Here is a 16,973-nt window from a genome sequence, read left to right on the forward strand (position 1 = left end):
TCATATTATTTTGAAAGGATATGAAGGTTATATATTATTTTTTTTTTAGTTTCACTTTTATGGCATTCTGCCCCTTCTATAATATTTTGGTTTTAGATGTAAGCCTTTTGTAAAACCCGCCCCGATCCGTTAAACTGCCATCCTGTTCTTGCCACGGCCATTACCACGCTCCCGTCTCCTGATCCACCTTACACTGTGGCTTCATTAGATTAAATGCAATGGATATCTACACGCCGCTGGCCCCTCAACCTCTCCATAATGCCTGTGCCTTCAAAAAGACGATGGTCCAACACAATTCTGCCGCCTAGCCTTAATGTTTCAGTGCCCCCGCAGCCGCGCAGCGCCGTGCAGCAACTGGGGAGGGGGATGGGCCCCCTCCTCTCCAGCGAGGACGACATGTGCACGGCGAGCCGGAGCTCTCCTCCCGGCCAAGGCTGATGTGCGGCGCACGACCTGCTTCTGGCCCGCAGCCTGTATATGTTCACCGCGGGCGCGGCGTGTTTCAACACTCGGCTCCCCTCATAGTGCGGGCGAGCGGTATCTCAGGGTACTTAAGGGGTCCGAGCGGCCTCCTTTTGGACGCAAGCTGCAACGGCCGGTCCGGCCATCCAACTTCATCAACATCAACTACATGGACAGTTACTATAAGAGATAACTACATTCGGGAATTCAACAGCAATATCTGATGGACATTGCAAATTTTTCCTTCACTTTTAAGTAGTAAAAGCTTATCTTCAGAAATTCAACTTCTATAAACCTAAAGACTTCACTTCACCTCCAACAACAAAATTTTGGAACCGAATTAAGAAATTTCTCAAATACTTCTGCAAGTTATCTTAATAGCAACATCAAAACTTGGAACTTATTTTCAAACAAAAGTTTATGTTCTTCTGTGTTACCCCGTGGAGGAACTTTTGGGGGGGGGAGGTCTGTACCGGGCGGTACACCTCCACACCGTTTATTTAAAAGTTGCGCCAGTTGAAACTCCTCTTCTGGAGGAAGTCTGAACTTTATCTACGGTCTTAATTTCCAAATTTCTCAGAAGATGTCACTACCTGGAAAATTTTGAGTTTGTGAACTGTGTCATTTTCGACGTACTTTTGTCTTGCTTGTATTAAGAAGTGTGAACTTTCTCTTCTAGAGGACACTACTGAAGATCTACAATAGTGCACCCTAGTGCGGAGTCAAAGAACTATTTTGGTGGAGAAAATTTAATTTCAGGAGTTTGTTCTTTGTTAAATTTCTTTCTGTCATTGTTTAAGTTGGCAATATTTACCCCTTTCTTCCCCTTGTTTTGAATGTATCCAATTAAGGTACAGCCCAGAATTTGCCTGGTGTGAAAGTGGGAAACCACGGAAAACCAACTTCAGGGCTGCAAACCGTGGGGTTCGAACCCACTATCTCCCGGATGCAAGCTCATAGCTGCGCGCTCCTAACCGCACGGCCAACTCGCCCGGTATTCTGAAAGGGAAGACGTCGCAAGTCCTCGTATTACGCTCATGCGCTTGAAGGACTTCGACAATAGGGCACATCAGTTTAAACGAACTCCTGGTGATGCTTCACCAGAGCAACAAAACTAGGTTTTGGGTATCGAACTCCTCCTCTGTCCTGATGTATAATCAGTTCCATTTAGAGGTGTCGAAGCTCTAGGCAGTGAGATGTTGCTGACACAAATGCCACACTCCATCCTCTCTTCAACAACACGAACCTAGTACCCGTAAGCTAGGATTTGATTTGCTGTTTCTAGTTTGATTGGAATATTATCGTCTGGATATCTGAGGTTGTCCAAAATTTCTAAACATGAAGGCGTTTAGTGATTGTCCGTCACAATTTTTATCGCAAGGAATCCACTGTTCTCCACGGCTTTAATCACCTCCTGGAAAAAAAATCCGCAGCCTCTTTCCAGTCATTCGACCGGGCCAGGAAGGAATGAATGAAGCCCCCATCTAGCAGGGAGGATAGGAATTGTGCCGGTTGGCAAAGCCTGTCGCACCCCTCCGGGGCAATGATTAATGAATGACAGATGAAAGGAAATTATATTCAAGAGTGTTTCTGGAATTAAATATCACAGGGAAAATCGGAGTATCCGGAGAAAAACCTGTCCCGCCTCCGCTTTGTCCAGCACAAATCTCACATGGAATGACCGGTATTTGAACCACAGAACGCAGCGGAGAGAGGCCGGCGTCTACTGCCTGAGCCGCGGAGGCTCCATCAAACTTGAAATAAGGTGTAAAGGCACAGATGCGAGAGTAATCTGAGGATATCCAATTACTTCCTTCATTAGGTCCAAGCCTAGATAAAGCCGACAGCCGCTTTTCTCTCAATTCTCTTCTAGGCTGTATTTCATGGAGTCGTATATTTTCTGGCTGCGAACAACCTTGCTGAGATTGGCAACATGGTATACAACAGTTGAATATTTCGGGGAAAGAATCTGAAGTTTCAGTTCTACGAAAAATATACCTTGCACGAACGGAAAGAAACAAGTACCAACACCTTAAAATCACTTTTGAAATATCTATAAACATAACATGATTAATTCATTTCACAGTTCTATTCAAAATATATCTTGTACGAACGAAAGTGACCAGACACGTTTACTCATTATACAAAATAACTCAGGTTTTCACACACATTCATGCACCAATAATACAGTGCTACACCCACACTGACATCGAATATTGTGCGTCTACTGCTGTACTCTTACGGCGATTTGGAGAACTGTTGGTAGTCGCGCCTTCCTGTGTTAAACTAATGGCATAGAGCAGGCAGTATAAGAGGATCGAGACGGCGGTGATCTATACAATACTCTGGTCTTGATTGATCACAAGATCATAGATCAAGGAGTATCTAAAATGAAGTCATACCTTCCAACATACAAATTTCTATGCTGGAAGAGTCATACCATCAAATACAGTATATTTGATACCATCAACTCTCTCTCTCTCTCTCTCTCTCTGTGCGTGCGTGCGTGCGTGTGCGTGCGTGCGTGTGCGTGTGTGTGTGTGTGTTCAGGAGTGCTGGTTAAAAGGTCTATTTAAAAAAAGGCACATTTCCCTTTGGAAAAATCAAATGTTCATATATATATCTTTCAATAAACGAAACTCAAGTTGATAACTAGAACTAGAACATTTATTGAACATATCAGGCGACTTCGCCCCTATACATGTTCACATACAGAGTAAAATAATAATAATAATAATAATAATAATAATAATAATAATAATAATAATAATAATAATAATAATAATGGACAACTCATATATCCCCTGGGCATGCCATGCGGTTCGTTGGACAATCCGGAAACGTATCAGTCATCCTCAGAACCTCGTGCCATGCCCCTCATTCCATTGAATTAAAACCCTAGAATCCAGAGAGAAATAATAATAATAATAATAATAATAATAATAATAATAATAATAATAATAATAATAATAATAATAATAATAATAATAATAATAATAATAATATGATAGTATTATTCCTAGCAGTTATTAGCTGTAGCAGTCACTTACTCAATGTTCAAACATGCTCATCAAGTGTCCTTATTGCGCTCTGTACTTGCGTCACATTATTGTTCTTGACCTACACCTAATCAATACTCCAAACAACAATACTCTGCATTTCAGCACTTGCATTCCAACCAACTCTAACACAAACAGAAAGACCTTGCCTTCATGCAATCCCATATCATTACCCAACTCCACATACTTAACTAAGTACTCGACTCCTATATTCTCTAATCCATTAGAATTTTATCATACTATCCCCTTCCCTTATATACATCACTATTCCACCCCCTACTCCCTTGTCCACCCTCTAACTCACCCTCCTTCATTTTACTCTCGCAGGCCTTTTTTGTCGCACATAAATACCTGTTCAATTCACCCCCTTTTTCCCACTGTTTAATAATCCATCTCAGGATTGCTTTCTCATCCCCTCTCCCCAATATTTTCCGATGCTCGGCACTCAATAATCCATGTCTTATCTCCCTCGTTACCTCACAGTCTCTTAGCAAGTGAAATTCATCATTCACATCTCCACAAAGTATACACCTTGTCTTATCCCTCCCCTGCAACTACTCTGTATTCCTTTGCATTCCTAATAGCCACCACATCATCCCATACCGTTTTGACCCATGAACGTATCTAATATTCAACCCTGCTATCTCCTCTATTTTCGTCAAAACAGTCAGCGAGTTTCTCAGTCTGCTTTCCCCCAATAATTTCTGCCTATGGATATCTCTAATTCTCCTTTCAAGTATCTTCATCCCTTTCACTTCTGTCTTTGACCAAACCTCCCCCCACAGGTGTCCTAATCCTATCCTCTCCAAATATCCCTTTATTTTTTCTAGCCATCCACCCCTATAGATGCTCCTACATTGCTGTTCATACGCTGCCTGTAATACACTCCCACCTTCCTGTCTTTTTAAATTCATCCAGTATCTCACTATTCTTTTCACACCCTCTGATTCCAAATCCTCCCCACACATTAATTCCGCCCCTACATTTGCTGTGCAGCTCGGTAAGCCCATTACTAACTTAGCAAAACTACTAACAATCCTTCTTAGTTCCTCTCTTTTCTCATCCAGCCCCCAAACTTCTGCGCCGTATAATACCCTCCCAAAAATTACCGACCTTAACACTAGCCTCAGTGTTTTATTATAACTGATACCCGGGTATTTGGCTACCAAATTTCTGACTGAGGCTAGGGCTGCCAATCCTCTATTTTTCACCCTTTTGATCTGGTCATTCCACGTTCCTTTATCATTAAAAATAACTCCTAGATATTCCAACTTCCTTAGCTGTTCCAATCTTTCTCCCTGAATTACCCATTTACCTTCTATCTTTCTTCTTTTGTCTACCTGGAGTACTAATATTTTAGACTTATTTCCATTTATTCTCAATCCCCATTTCCTCGCAAATAGCGTCACTGACTCTAACGCCCTATTCATCCCCCCTGAAGTTTTTTGTATTGTATTGTATTGTACTTCGTCCAACTGATCATACAGTGATATGGGACACGTCAATAATCATATTTGCAGTAACAAAGGATAAAACAGTAATATACATAGCGTCATCAATAACACATCATCCGCAAATATCAGTCCTGGTACCTCTAAACCATTAATCACCGGCACAGCCCAATTTTCTGCCCCAATCCCCTCTAAAATATCGTTGATAAATAAAATAAACAGTATTGGCGATAACTTGCACCCTTGTTTTAAACCCACCTTGGACTCTAAGGATCCACTCAGTCTCTCTTCTCCCAATTTTACACAAAACCTGACAACCCTATATATTCCTTCCACTGCCCTCAACATCTTCTCCGAAATCCCTAGCCCGCCTAATTTCTCTAATAGAGCCTCTCTATTCACCTTGTCAAAAGCTTTCTCAAAATCTATTGCTGCTACATAAACCATACTTCTATCCATATTCTTATACTTTTCTAGAATAGTCTTTTCTATCATTATATTATCCACTGTTCTTTTCTTTTTCCTAAATCCCCCTTGGTAATCTGTCAAAATTTCATTTTCTTCCGCCCAACCGCTTATTCTGTTCGCTAACACCCCAGTGTATATTTTACTCAAGGAATCCAACAGAGATATACCTCTATAACTGTTCACACTGTTCCTACTACCCTTCCCCTTATATATAGGCCATATAATTCCTGTTTCCCATTCTTTCGGGTACTTACCTCCCTCAAATATCTTATTGAATAGTTTAACTATGCCCTCTATCATTATCTCATTTTTGCTAATTTCGTTTCAAAACTTGTTATTTATACCATTACATCCCCCTGCCGACTTCGCTCTGACTCTGCTTATCACTCTCAGGATTTCCTCTCTTGTGATTTCTTTATACAGATCATAAATTGCCACTCTCCTATTCCTCCAAATTACCTCCATCCCCATCCCTCTCCATCCTTCTTCCCCCTTTTCCCATAGTAATTCATCAAAGTGTCTGACCCATTGCACTTCCTCAATACTCGTTTTCTCTATATTTCTTCCACCCTTAATAATTTTATTAATCTTGTCCCAAACTCTCTCAAAATTATTTGTCTTGCAATAATTATTTATGGCTTCAATTTGTTCCTCTAAGATGAGACCTCTTTGCTAATTGATCCTTCTATGGCCATCCATCATTACTTCACATCACACCTTAGTTCGCGTCCCACATTTTAATAATACAGTAATAATAATAATAATATAGCGCACAAGGTGCAAATTTAGTATATTAACCTCTACATAAATTTGTTTTTAGTGAGGTTATTCTCTCAACACTGTAAAGAACGTGGTATCTATCACAAAACTTTACACATTGAGCATAGATTCACTGTCGCGCTAACTATATACTTGTTTTGATTTTTGGGGGACGCCGAGGTGCTGGAATTTAGTCTCGCAGGAGTTCTTTTACGTGTCAGAAAATCTATCGGCACGAGAAAGATGGGCTGTTCTTCTGGTTGGTGGTAACTCTTGTTCTGCATGTAAGGTAATTGAAACTGTGCACTGCTAGGTGCACTAATCATTTGTCCGAGTTCACACATTTTGTCTAGCTAATTTCAGATGACCCTCAGCCTTAAAAGAGACAAATTTATGTCAACCCCATATAACGACCTGCCCAAAACGAGTGAAATCTCTATCCGAATATAGCAGTGCCCAAAAGACGAAAACAGCTACAGTACTCAACATGTTCATTCGGACGAAACTTAGTTTATTTGTTATAAATAGAAGTTTGTAATGATTGGTAGGTATTGACCGTTTATTGCTATGGAAATTGTCCTTGATTGAAATACCCGCATGGATGACAGTTTAGCATGATTAATTATTCCATGACTTTAACATTTACATCTGTTTTTCAGTGCCTCAGTAGTATTTGAACGGTCCATGGCCTCTAGCGGCTCTAGACAAACTGTCATAACACGTGTTTCGTGAAATCATGGTGTATTATTTCACTAGCAATGGCAAGTACGCGAAAATAGTTAAATGGATAGGCAATGGATGCTGTCATTTCAAGTATTATCGTGCCCAGTTGTAATATTAATTCTATTTTCTGAAAGTGAGGTTAGAGTTTCTAAAACGTTTTCTTATTCCAGTTGTTTCTCCGCCGGTGACGCTTTTTATGGGAATTGATAAACACGAGAGTATGTATCTTTCTCTTCTTGTATTGTGTTATGTTGTAACTTAGTTGTAGTTAGCAATAATACGGTAATTTTATTGGTTCTCAAAATACTTTCGGCATAGAAATGAAAAATGACACCCCTGCTATATTATACAGAGTACTCGGAATATGTGAAAAAATGCCGCACAATATTGGTTATCTTTCTCATCATACTCCTTGTCCAATTTTAACTTTGATTGGGTTGTGGATCATTGATCTCCATCAGTTTGTTCTCTCCATCGTTTCCTTGGTCTTCCTCTAGTCTTTTCCCTCACACCTCCATTTCAGGCATCGACTTCAGGATTCTCGTTCCACCCATTCTTTGCATGTGCACATACCACCTCAGTCTCGATCTTTCTACTCTCTCCCCCCCCCCCACTCTGCTTTCATCGTGTGTTTATCATGTTACCATTTTTCTTTTGTAATAAAACTATATTTCTGCGTTTGTGTGTTATTTGAGGTAAGATTTCTAAGATTCACATTCTTAATCTGTGCACTTCTTGCTGAAGGGATAATACTTTTATCATATAGGATAATTGTTAGAGTGGGAATGTTGTTGGTGGGATGCTACCAGCGTATTTGGGTGTGTAGTTAAGTGACATCCATACTACCTTAAAGAAACAGTGTTCTGGATAGTAACATTTCTTTTCCCTCACACCTCCATTTCAGGCATCGACTTCAGGATTCTCGTTCCTCCCATTCTCTGCATGTGCCCATATCACCTCAGTCTCGATCTTTCTACTCTCTCTCCCCCACTCTGCTTTCATAGTGTATTTCTCATGTTAAAATACACCGTTGATGAAGTTTAATACAAGTCTTACCTTAGGAGAGGTTGAAGTGTTCACTGCCGTTGCTCAGGACCCACCAGTTTACTCTTAAGAAGTATTTTTACATCGGTTCGTATTACAATATCTGGTAAATTTATACCTATGAAATTACTTAATTCTATTACTTCCTTTACAGTACATCTACAGTTTAATACTATCAATTTTATGTCATTCTTACTTGACTTAATGCTTCCTATACTGTTATCACCACTCCCTAAGGTTTTGTGAATTAATTGGATTCACAACGTGTAAAATCTGCGGTAAATTAAGGAATTGTACAAAATATTTTACATGTAGAGAATAATATGGATACATACTTTACTACCTTACAACTATTTTTTCTGCTACGTCGGAGCGCTTCCATATGTGTTTTGTTTGTCGAACACTTTTGTGTGTGATGTCTTTGCTCACTGGAATTGTTTGAATTAATTAGGTGTCATTTTCTTCATGTTGCTCATTCATTTTGTGCCCTAACTCATTCATTAAGTGATATATTTATTGGTCCAGGGATCATGCTAATTTCCTTACATCGTTTTATTGTTCATAAGAGTGTGTATGTTATGTGCTTCTTCATAACCTTGTGACAGGCTCTGCATCAAAAAAAGTAATATATTTATTGGTCCATGGATCATGCTCTTTTGCTGTTTGAACTGCCCACGCTAGTCATATGGACAAAGATAATGAAAATTCACTGACATAGCACTCCCATTCGTCAATGCTAGCCGTGGACCTCAAGAAAGAAACAAAGGACGGCACGAGCAGCGGAATGCAACATAAAGGGAGTATTGTCTACAGTCCGTTAAGTACGTATACACATTTCTCTAGTAACAACGGTATTTCTTAATTTACCACAGATTTTACACTTTATTTGAGTAAAAGTACATTAAGAGTCTCGATTATCCAACCTAAACGGGACCTGGAGTACGTCGGATCACCGAAAATGTCGGATAATACAGAATATCTTTGAAAATGAACTAAAACAGGAAGGCTATACTGTATTGCTATGTTTTACGGTAATCTATTTATTGACTTATCAGTTCAATTGTACAGTACATGCAGTATCGAACGAAAACATTTCAAATGTCTTACGAAAAGAAACTTGTCAACAATTTCTGCTTGCCTGCTGATTCACGTTTTCTTGCTGCGAGATCCAGCCATCGAGGATAATCCTTCACTGTGAGTCATCATTTTCTCCTTTTTGTTCTGCAATGCCTCGTTATTCCTGTTCATCATCCTCATTTTCGTTAGCATTCACAAAAGCAATAATATCAGGGTCAGTTAGTTCAAACAGCTGATCTTGTGCACACCACTTACTCACATCTTGAGCCGTAGCATCCTCACAGCCAGGAATGCAGTTCAGTAAGGGAACAATGTTTTCCATGTCTTCTTGTACCACCTCCTCTCAAAGTTCAAACTCACTCAACAATATGTTCTAAGACTTTCTAATGTCATTGTTTCAACTTCTTCCTAGGACTGCGCTATTCAGTATGCCACGTCTTTCATGTGTTTTCGTTTTAACTTTTCTATCCATGTCGTTGCCATTGTCCATTTTCTCTATCAGGGATGAAAGGAGTTTCCACCGATATTTCCTCTTCAATATTTCCAGCACACCTTGGTCCATTGGCGGCATAATGACGTCACGTTAGGAAGGAGGAACATGACTTTTTGTCACCATTTCTAAGTTACTCTTCACTTCGGTGTGATGGAGCGAGTGTTGTCTAGTAGAAGAAGAGCTTTTCTAGGGAGATTGTTTGAAGCTAGGAATGTTTCCACATCTGGAACAAACTGTGTAAAGAACAGTCTTTTAAGAATTCAGCAGACATCCACGCAGCCTTCTGATTCGTGTAATGGACTGGAAGAGCATTAACAGAAATGTTTTTAAATGTCCTAGGCTTATTTGCTTTACTGATCATAAGCAATTTTAAGTAATATTACTACAGGCAAGAACAGTAACTCTTTCTTACTATGCTTGTAGCCAGGTGCAGACGTCTTCGTTTTCACCTGCGAGAGTTTTGATGGCAGCATCTTGAAAAGGAGCCCAGTCTCATCACAGTTAAAAATCTGATCACCGGTTAATCCTTCAGCAAAAATATTTCCTGTAATACCCTTTTAAATTTCACAACCTCATCGGATTTAGCTGACAGTTTTTCTCCACAGATATTAAGCTACCTAATTCCGTACCGTTTTTTCCACCGATCAAGCCACCCAGCACTGTCAATTAAATTAAGGTCCCCTTCATTAAACTCCTTCTGAAAATACACCGCCATTTCTTGGAGAATGGTGCCAGATATTGACAGGCCCTTTTCCCGGTTTTGAGTGAACCAAAGAAATAGTGCTTCGCTCACTTTTTCCTACTCACATTTTTCATTGTTTTTCTAATTTTCACTGCATCACTTATTGCTCTGGTAGAGCACCAATTTTCAAAATCATCTCTCTTACGTTCCCAATCTCCCACTGTAACACGTCCAACACCATAATGTAAAGCCACTTCTTGAAGAGTTTCCCATTTGTCCAGTCTCTTTAAGCCACTCAACTTGTCTTGCACAGAAAGACTCGCCATACTCACAGAGGATATGAAAACTATAACATCTGCACCCAACCAATACTACACTGAACAATGACTGAAAACTCGCTGCACCTGTCCTTGAGAAAAAAACGGTCCTACCGTATGACTGCATATTCAGCCTACCGGTGTCGGATAAGCGAAGGTTGGTTGAGCAAGACTCTACTGTAACTATTATCTTCCATTTTGGGCAAATATTACAGTGACATTTTGACATTCTGTAGTCTCATTTAAATCCCCAACCACCCTCTATTCAATATCTCTCGTACAGAGTATCCCACTGACAACAATCTCTGCTTCCTTAAACTACTTCCGTGTTGCCGCAACCAGATCCCACACATCCCCAGCTATGTTAGTAGGCCTACCTATTCCTGCATGTCTTAGAATATTAGTTCCGTACTGACTTGGTGACTGTGCTGCCTTTGTTTGGTGGGGCCATGGCTCTTTTCATTTGGTGTACGGGTACAGGCAGAAGAGCTCACACTTCTTCTGTATGTAATGATAATGGCATGTATTACAAGATATTAGAATCATTCCGTATTGACGGTTTTCACTTTACAATGGCGAAAAATGAAAGTATCCTCCTATTCAATACATCATATATTCCGTCATTAGACGGAGTAAACAAGTTCAGACATGTTTCGGCTCGTTTGAGCCATCTTCAGTGAAAAAATTAGGGGGGTTGGAATAATTTACATAATATGAGTTGAAAAAATGCTAAAAAACATAATGAAAGCGCAAATGAAAAAACAAACAAAAGAGAGCCTAGACGGAAACAAAATAGCACAAATATACAATATTTACATCAATATGCATAGCAAAAAACAACTTATTGTGACAAAATTCAGTGAAACAGGTGTTAATTTGAAATAATAATTGATACTAAAAACTGCGTTAACCTAAGAAACAAGGGAATGAGAAAACAAATGATGCAGATGGAAATGAATAATAGTAGCACATGGTGAGGTTGTGGACCTCATAGTTTACAAATTATTAGTTTATAAAAACGATAAAACAGTTTGAAATCGCTGTCAAAATCCTAGTGGAAACACATCACATAAAATTGGTCAGGAGGAGAGGCTTTTCGCCTGCAGGTTAATTCAGGCTTGGTTTCTCTCAAAATGTTTGCTCCCGCTCTCCTCCTGACCAATTTTATGTGATGGGTTTCCACTAGGATTTTGACAGCGATTTCAAACTGTTGATCGTTTTTATAAACTAATAATTTGTAAACTATGAGGTCCACAACCTCACCATGTGCTACTATTATTCATTTCCATCTGCATCATTTGTTTTCTCATTCCCTTGTTTCTTAGGTTAACGCAGTTTTTAGTATCAATTATTATTTCAAATTAACACCTGTTTCACTGAATTTTGTCACAATAAGTTGTTTTTTGCTATGCATATTGATGTAAATATTGTATATTTGTGCTATTTTGTTTCCGTCTAGGCTCTCTTTTGTTTGTTTTTTCATTTGCGCTTTCATTATGTTTTTTAGCATTTTTTCAACTCATATTATGTAAATTATTCCAACCCCCCTAATTTTTTCACTGAAGATGGCTCAAACGAGCCGAAACATGTCTGAACTTGTTTACTCCGTCTAATGACGGAATATATGATGTATTGAATAGGAGGATACTTTCATTTTTCGCCATTGTAAAATGGCATGTATGTTAATTCATCACCATTCACTCGACAAAAGAGGAGAGGGGTAAGTGTGTGCTTGCATGCGCACATTTAAATATTATTTTTAGTCAAAATTGTAGCCATTTGTTGGGAGGCACCCATTGCTTGAGAGTTTTACCATCTAATGTTCTTGTTCCTCACATGATCTGACCATGGTTTTTTGCAGGCCACTCCTAATTTCTGAAGCATGCGGTTTACTAAGGTCTCTAGTCTCGAATACATTGGCTGTATGTAAGAATGGGAATAACATATGTTTTTTAAAAAGTAATCAATATTATTTATGTTTAATGCACATGGTTACATTGAATAAATTGTTTGTTGCCATAACCAGATCCCACACATTCCCAGCTATGTTAGTACATATTCCTGCATGCCTTACATTATTAGTACTAACTTGGTGATGGTGCTGCCTTTGTTTAGTGGGGCCATGGCTCTCTTCATCTTGGTTCTCATGGGCACTTTTGTTATCCCAAAGTAGATGTATTACGAGGTTGTAGAAGTTGGAATTGCTAGATATTGTTTACAGTACTATTTCTTTATGTGCAGTACCCCTGTTGGAAATCATCCTCCTGAGGTATTTGAATACCTATACATATTGAATGTTTTCACCTTCCAGCTTTATGTGGCAGCCAGTGTCTTTCCTACTCATTAATTAATTACACTCATAGACTAATTAGAAATCAAAGTTATTATCTATGACTAGCAGTCCCTGTGGCGGTGCCCTTACTAAGTCAGACTTAGATTTGTACACTGTTAGTAACAGCAGTCATAATCATCATCATAGAACCCCTCCACCATGCCGGGTAGCGTGGTGTTGAACGAGCTTTCGCCATCATTGTCTGTCCAGAAATGCCTTCTCTCTCAGCACTGATTCCCAGTTCCCTCCTCTTCTCTCCACATCGTCTCTCAGTTGGTGTAGCCATCTCTTCCTATGTCTTCCCACAGGCCTTCTTCCTTCAACCATTCTTTCTAGGCATGCATGTGGTGTTCTTGTGCCAGGCACTCATTTTACATGTCTATACCATATTAGTCTCGAAGTTCTTAGCTTCTCATCTGTCAAGTCCACTTCCAGTTCCAATCTGATGTCATCGTTCCTTACATGGTCCTTGTGTGTTTTTTGGAGGGTAGTTCATAGGAACTCCATTTCACGTGCTTGCAATTTACTAACCTCTCTCTTTCAGTGTACATATTTCTATACTGTATGTGAGAATGGGCATAAGGTATGACTTATACAGAGTCATCTTGGTTCTCATGGGTACTTTTGTTATCCCAAAGTAGATGTCTTACGAGTTTGTAGAAGTTGGAATTGCTAGACACTATTTACAGTATTATTTCTTTATCTGCAGTTTACCCCTGTTGAAAATCGCACTCCTAAGGTATTTGAATACTTGTACATTTTTAATGTTTTCACCTTCCAGCTTTATGTGGCAGCCAGTATCTTTCCTACTCATTTTCGTTGCAACAATTTTTGTTGTGCTAACTTTCATCTGATACTGTTTGAGCATTGCTACCCATTTATCCAGCCTAGTTTGTACTTCCACCCCTGTCTCTTCCCAGATGGCTACATCGTCAGCAACCACCAATGTGTGTATTTCTCCATCTTGTTCTCTTTTCAGGATTTTAAGAATTCTTTCCATGACTAATAAATAGTAATGTTGAGAGTGTGCTCTGTTGTTGGACACCCCGTGTGATATTAAACCATTCAGAATGGTCATCCCCAACAGGCACACAGCTGCTACAGTTGTGGTACAGCATTTGGACCTTGCCTATGAGATATTCAGGCACTCCCAGTTCTGTGAGGCACTTCCATATGACTGGTATAGGCACCCTATCGTATGCCTTTTTTTTCTATGTCTAAAGTACTACAGTTGTAGGTCTTTCCCTCTCTCCCAGTGCTCCTCCATTAACATCTTTAGAGTTAAGATCAGGTCTGTCATTCGTCTGTTGGTTCAAATCCATGCTGTTCTTCCAGGACAGTCTGATTTCAATAATCTTTCCCATTATTTTCAGATCATGGGAGAGAAGTGTGATACCCCTATAGTTTTTTCCACTACGTTCCGTCTACCATCAACTTGGCACCTGAGGTTCCGACTTGGATCAGGATCCCTTCTAGTCAATTTATGTAATCACAACCTACAACATAAGATCTACAAGCACCATTTTAGCCAGGACCTTTGTTACTTCTCAGCAAGATGATATACAACCACATGTCGACATGTATAATTGTTTAATAGGACTCGCTGATCATCTACATCAACAAGCAGTGACCCATTCAAATTGTTCATTCTACTTATATTGATATTTTACATAATTATCTGCTCCTCAAGTCCAAGTTGTAGCTTCAGCTGAACTTTACCATATATTTTAAGTGGAACACCATTAACTAAATGTTTTATCAACTTTTAACTTGTCACACATGGCTATATGTCCCGAGTGTTAAAAATACCAAAACTAAGCCTACAAACATATTACTATAACCTCAGCTGAACTGTATCACATATTCTAAGTGGAACACCATTTAACTAAATGTTTGAACACTTTAACTTGTCAAACATAGCTATATGTCTTGAGTGCCAAAACTCCATAGATTTACACCTATAAACATCTCTGCTATAGCTATAATATAACAGCAGGTTTTTAACACGTTATTTTAATTAGAAATTTTATAAGTGTACACCCTACAGGACTATGATTTTTCTTAAATCGTGATTTTTTACCTGGACATGTTCACACCTTTTTGTAGATAGATAATGTATAATTTTATATTCACTGTTATATCATACCTGAAGTATTGTAAGATTTATTGTCCTCGATTAATTGTTCTTGGCTGATGATGACAGGTACACTGTCGAAACCGGTCCCGAGTGTATAAAAATGTGAAGGTTTAACTGTAACGTAAAACTGTCACATAATATAATGTATTGAAAAGGTGGAACTTATTGTACTTTTCTTTGATGTGACCCCTATAGTTGGCACACTTTTTTTTTTTAAATGCTATTTATTCGGGGCGTCGACCTAAGAAGATCTTTTGCCCCTACTTTGCACCATATGTTGTGAACCTGCGTTTATTTGGAAATGGCGGAAGTGAAAAGTGTTGAATGTGAGGAAAGGAACATTAAAGACAACACAGACACCCAGTCCCCAGGCTAGGGATATTAATAATTTACAATTTAAAAACCTTGACCCGGCCGGGAATCGAACCCGGGGCCGCCGAGTGACAGGCGGACGTGTTGCCCCCTACACCGTGGGGTTGGACTGTTGGCACACTTTCTTCTGCATACTTTTTTTTTTTTTTTTTTTTTTTTTAAATAAAAGGATTATAATACCTTTCGTCCAGTCATCTGGAACGTGATTTTCACACCCTATTGCTCTCCAAGTTCTGTATAGCCATTGCACTCCAGGTATATCTGCTCTTTTGATCATGTCAGCAGAAACTTATTGACCCCAGTTGACTTACTACTTTTCATCTTTTTTAGAGCACTTTCGACCTTAGACCAAGTAATTGGAACATCATCTGTCCTCAGCCTTTCTTCCACCTCTTCAATTAGTTTCTCCCTCATTCAGGAGTGTATCAAAATAGGTCTTCATTTCATTCCTAATTTCTTGTTTGCTCCTGACTACATTTACTGTTTCTAATGCTGTGATGTCCTCTTTGTCAGATCTCTTACTTTTAACCAGCCTGTACAGCATCTTCATGTTTCCTTTACTATCTCCCTGTAGTTTTTAGGTAATTTCATCCCAGTACTTCTCTTCTCTCACAATCCTTCTAAAAATTTCCTATCTTGGTAATCTTAGTCTAGCTTTTGTATTTTGCTGTTTCTCAGTAGACTGTTGTCACTATTTCTGGCTCTTTCTTTTTTTTTGCTTAACATCGCACCGACACAGATTTGTCTTGTGGCGACAATGGGATAGGAAAGGTCTAGGAAGTGGAAGGAAGCGGCCTTGGCCTTAATTAAGTTACAGCCCCGGCATTTGCCTGGTGTGAAAATGGGAAACTTCGGAAAACCATCTTCAGGGCTGCCGACAGTGGGGTCTGGCTCTTTCAACATCCTCACTTTCTTGACAATATTTCATTTTTCTATTGCCTCTTTTACTCTGTCATTCCACCAGGACATCCTTTTATTTATTACATTCCTGCTTGTTCTTCTGCACGCTTCTTCTGCACTACTGATTAAACTAGTTTTAAAAATGATTCCATTCCACATCACTACAGCTGGACTCTGACATTGGCAACTTGCTTTTGATCAATTCTTGGAACTTCTGTTTAGTCCTCTTCCTGGTCTTTGTCTTCTGCACTTGGGTTCCTATCAGATCAGCCACCAGCAGCTTATGGTCACTACCAAGACGTTCACTAGGAATAACTGTCACAACTCATACTCATTCTCCACATCGTAGGTCAGTTATCATATAATCTATTACCAACTTACAGCTACCATCCCAGCTGTATCATGACTTTCTTTCTCCTGGAATTGTGTGTTCTTTGTTGGCAAGTTATCGTTAAGCACAAATCAAGAAGTTCTCATTTCATGTTCCTTGTGCCATATCCAAAAGGCCCCATCTCTTCATTTCCAGTTATATCTACATACTTCTACCTAGACATTAAAATCACCTTCTAGTAGTAGGTTCTCCTCATTTATACTGTCCTCTAGTTGTTGGAGGAGGTTCGGCTTTTCTTCACTACAGCCCAGCTGAGGGACATAGACTTGCACTACTGTTGGATATTCTTTCACATACGCCTTCACT

The 16,973-nt window shown here is 39.3% G+C and overlaps 1 protein-coding gene across 2 annotated transcripts in view; it reads left to right on the forward strand.

Moving 5' to 3' along the window:
• The first annotated feature begins 6,851 nt into the window (after positions 1-6,851).
• LOC136871994 (coiled-coil domain-containing protein 25) overlaps positions 6,852-16,973 on the forward strand; it is a 222,461-nt gene continuing 212,339 nt past the window's right edge. Inside the window, exons 1-2 of one of the 2 annotated variants that reach the window (XM_067145782.2) lie at positions 6,852-6,960; positions 7,093-7,140. In XM_067145782.2, coding sequence (XP_067001883.1) covers positions 6,936-6,960; positions 7,093-7,140 — 73 coding nt within the window. In that variant the 5' untranslated portion in view covers positions 6,852-6,935. Of the gene's footprint in view, positions 6,965-7,092; positions 7,141-16,973 lie in introns of both variants that reach the window. The other variant, XM_067145783.2, reaches the window with a different exon arrangement.

Source organism: Anabrus simplex, chromosome 4 (genome assembly GCF_040414725.1).
Source record: "Anabrus simplex isolate iqAnaSimp1 chromosome 4, ASM4041472v1, whole genome shotgun sequence".
Lineage (NCBI taxonomy): Eukaryota > Metazoa > Arthropoda > Insecta > Orthoptera > Tettigoniidae > Anabrus > Anabrus simplex.